A 3,948-nucleotide genomic window follows, 5' to 3' on the forward strand; every position below is an offset into this window, starting at 1 on the left:
AACGTTTGCAAACATCGATAATTTTTACCTTGATGTTTCGTAGAATAACAAAGATTCGCTTGCAACAAACTGTGACTCCTTGAATCTAGACGAGTCGCAGTTGCAAGCAAATAAGCAGAAGAAAGGAAAGTTTATGGGATTTTTAACTAATTTATTCCATAAATTTTTGTTATGTTGTTGCATGTCAGGCGAGATTTCTGTTTCCGAGGTAAGTTTTCGATTCTTCTGTCTTCCTTCCATTATCAAATTTTCTAAATAAATAATCATTTCTATAATTTTGTAGCCTTACGAATTGGAAAAAAACTCGCAGATTCAAAGCAGAAACATGACCGTTATGAAAAAACCAAATATTATATTGACAAGTACAAAATTACGAAAGAAATTGGTCGTGGAAGTTTTGGGACTATTTATTTGGCTAAGACCAAATATTCTAGAAAGAAAAAGGCTTTAAAAATCGTAAAGAAGAAAGTCTCTTCTCCTAATCAGGTATTTTTTAACAAAAATTACCAATATTAAGGGGATTAAGAACAATTTCCGGAATATACACAATAATCACTAAATATATACATATTAAAAGAATAATAAGTTTCTTAATAGTATAAGAGTAATCACTGTTTTATGAATTTACACTNTTTAACAGTAAAATAAGATGATGAGACATTTATCGAACGATTAAGGGTGACGAATCCAATTTGAAGTATAAACCCAATATTTCTGGAAAACGGTCTGTCCCGCATGTGAAGAATGCAGTCTCCCATTACTTTGCCCAATTGTGGGTCTGGCCGTACCCACAATGAACTTCATAAAAAGGCCTTCTTAAAGGATATAAGAAAAATATAAAATTTATTAATATGGCGTCATTAGAATGGATTTTTCAACAATACTTTCGAGTTCAATTGTCGAGTTGCTATTGTTAAGTGGAATGTTTCGCTGCGCCGAAAAAGTTGTTTCGCGAATTTCGAGAAATAAAATGAAAAAGAAAAGGTAAATTTAATCAAAAATTGTGTTTATTTATTTTTTATATTATGTAAGAATTAATATAGTTTCTCTGTAGTAGGAGTGTTTCGCTGCGCCGAAAAAGTTGTTTCGCGAATTTCGAGAAATAAAATGAAAAAGAAAAGGTAAATTTAATCAGAAATTGTGTTTATTTATTATTTATATTACGTAAGAATTAATATAGTTTCTCTGTAGTAGGAGAGAAGATTCTGAACCGAGTGTTCAGGAGAATAAAGATTGCTCATTTCAGGTAAACCATTGATTTCTCTGTAAGAATATCGAAATTTCTCTTTGAGTAGATTAAGATAACGAAGATTTTTTGATTAATTTTAAAACGATAACGTTTGCAAACATCGATAATTTTTACCTTGATGTTTCGTAGAATGGCAAAGATTCGCCTGCAACAAAATGTGACTTCTCGAATCTAGACGAGTCGCAGTTGCAAGCAAATAAGCAGAAGAAAGGAAAGTTTATGGGATTTTTAACTAATTTATTCCATAAATTTTTGTTGTGTTGTTGCATTTCAGGCGAGATTTCTGGTTCCGAAGTAAGTTTTCGTTCCTTCTGTCTTCCTTCCATTAGCAAATTTTATAAATAAATAATCATTTTTATAATTTTGTAGACTTACGAACCGGAAAAGAAACTCGCAGATTCAAAGCAAGAACACGACCGTTTCGATAAAGCCAAATATTATATTGGCAAGTACAAAATTACTAAAGAAATTGGACGTGGAAGTTTTGGGACTATTTATTTGGCTAAGACCAAATATTCTAGAAAGAAAAAGGCTTTAAAAGTCGTAAAGAAGAAAGTCTCTTCTTCTAATCAGGTATTTTTTAACAAAAATTATCAATATTAAGGGGATTAAGAACAATTTCCGGAATATACACACTAATCACTAAATATATATATATATTAAAACAATAATAATTTTTAATAGTATATTGAGAATAAGAGTAATCAGTGTTTTATGAATTTACATTAGTAATATTTAAACAATATTTAAAATTTATATTTCGTGTGTAATCATCATTAATTTATTTATAGTTTGGTGAAATCCGGAGAGAAACAATCGTTTGGAATTGCGTGTCCGCCCATCCAAACATTGTCAGATTGATTCGATTCCTGCAAACTGACACAGCGTAAGTGTTTTTTCTCTTTTCTCGTGAGTTATTTATAATAATTTGTGCTCTGTGAAGTAATAAGTTTTATGTTTTAGCTATTGCTTTGTCTCGGATTTTGTCCAGGGAGAAACTTTGACCGAATTTGTACAAAAGAATGGCCCTATACCGGAGAGAAAAGCAAAAGTGTTTGCCGCTCAAGTGGCCTCTGCTATTATGTATATTCATAGTAATGGTAGTTATTCGCTGTAGATTTATTTGCTTGTTTAGTCCAGAAATGTGTAAAGAGTGGCAAAGTAATGTTTTTATTTTGAATAGGAATAATACACCGAGACATTAGTTCAAACAACGTTATGTTAGATGTGTACAAAGGTGCACAAGTAATTGATTTCGGTCTATCCACAGTAAGCATTATACATTGTAATATTCTTGAACTGTAGATTTTTAACGATCTCTTAACTATTTTATTATTACTTTTTTCAGTACGAACGAAATCCAAGAGATTATTGTGGAACTTTATCATTTATGTGTCCGGAAATTCTCCAGAGGAAGCCTTACGGTAAAGACTTGTACTTTCACATTTGTACTTTCACATCATTGGATCATATTGTTGGATGTATTAATGAATGTATTGTTTGTAGATTCGTACTGTGACTGGTGGGCGTTCGCCATTGTGTTATTTCAAGCGTTGGTTGGAAGAACTCCTCTAGAGATTTATGTAAAAGAAGCTTTCGATATTGATAATGTGTATTTATTGCCCCGTTACGACCGAATAAGAGGTAATGTATCAAAATTATTAATTGAATAATAACAATAGCAATATAAGATAATTAATATTAAAATGCGTTTGCAGCTGCTCTAAATGTGAAGATGTCGTATCCTCCTGCATTATCGGATGATGCCAGACATTTTATTTATGATCTATTGCAAAAGGTAAAATTATACTTAACTGTACTTAACAAATTCATATTTGTCTTTCCCCGTTTTATGCACGAAATGACATTTATTTACGAACCGAAGCATGTAATTCTCTTATGTATCTACATTCGACTTTTCTCTGTTGCCAAAAACAATGAATATATACGGCAAATTTTGTGTTTTCTCTTGTATGAAAGCATTCATTCAATTAATATCGTTAATTGTAATCATATGGTCTTTCTGTGGACTTTCATAAATCTGTTTATAATTAATTCACCGATTATATTCAATAAAATGTCGAAAACTCGTTTCATATCATTAAGTAAATTTTTAATGACGTGCTGCTAATTAGTTTAATAACATTTGTCATATCGGAAATAACACAGAGACGAAAATATAATCATTCGAATAGTAAATTTCAATTAATTACTTTTGTTTTCAATGATTTCAGGACCCGTGTAGACGTCCTCTAGAAGTAAATATAAGAGAACACGAGTATTTTCATAAAGTGCCTTGGCCCAAAATTGTATGTTATATTTTCCAATATCGCATTTGAATGTCACTTTACGAAATAAAACAACTGATTTGTTTTTGTATTTTCAGACTTAGGGTTTTCGGCAGAATAAACTGAAAATGAAAATGAAAATGAAGTTCGGATCTTTCTTGAAATCAATGTGGAAGCCGGTTAAGAGGTACGTATTTCTATGCACATTTAATCAAAGTTCGATTTAGCTGCGTCCCTTTTTCGCCTCTCAAATTAGCACTAATTCGAGTGTGGCAGTAAACCAAAATTCCTCAAACATCAGCATATACAGTGGTACCTCAGGATACGAAATTAATCCGTTCCGAAACTGAGATCGTATCATGAAAATGTCGTAAGGTGGATCATTTTTTCCCATTACATGTAAAACCAAAT

At 31.3% G+C, this 3,948-nt stretch overlaps 1 protein-coding gene across 1 annotated transcript; it reads left to right on the forward strand.

The window, feature by feature from the left end:
• Positions 1-865: 865 nt before the first annotated feature.
• LOC111639828 (serine/threonine-protein kinase Aurora-3-like) lies at positions 866-3,641 on the forward strand. Its single transcript, XM_023385782.1, has 13 exons — positions 866-984; positions 1,044-1,121; positions 1,192-1,246; positions 1,379-1,543; positions 1,619-1,822; positions 2,041-2,135; positions 2,213-2,349; positions 2,433-2,518; positions 2,598-2,673; positions 2,756-2,893; positions 2,968-3,047; positions 3,484-3,558; positions 3,636-3,641. Exons 1-13 carry the CDS (start codon positions 866-868, stop codon positions 3,639-3,641), a joined length of 1,314 nt encoding a protein of 437 aa, XP_023241550.1.
• The last annotated feature ends 307 nt before the right edge of the window (positions 3,642-3,948 follow it).

This window comes from Centruroides sculpturatus, unplaced genomic scaffold (genome assembly GCF_000671375.1).
Source record: "Centruroides sculpturatus isolate CEXI.00-Female unplaced genomic scaffold, Cexi_2.0 scaffold995, whole genome shotgun sequence".
NCBI classification, from domain to species: Eukaryota; Metazoa; Arthropoda; class Arachnida; order Scorpiones; family Buthidae; genus Centruroides; species Centruroides sculpturatus.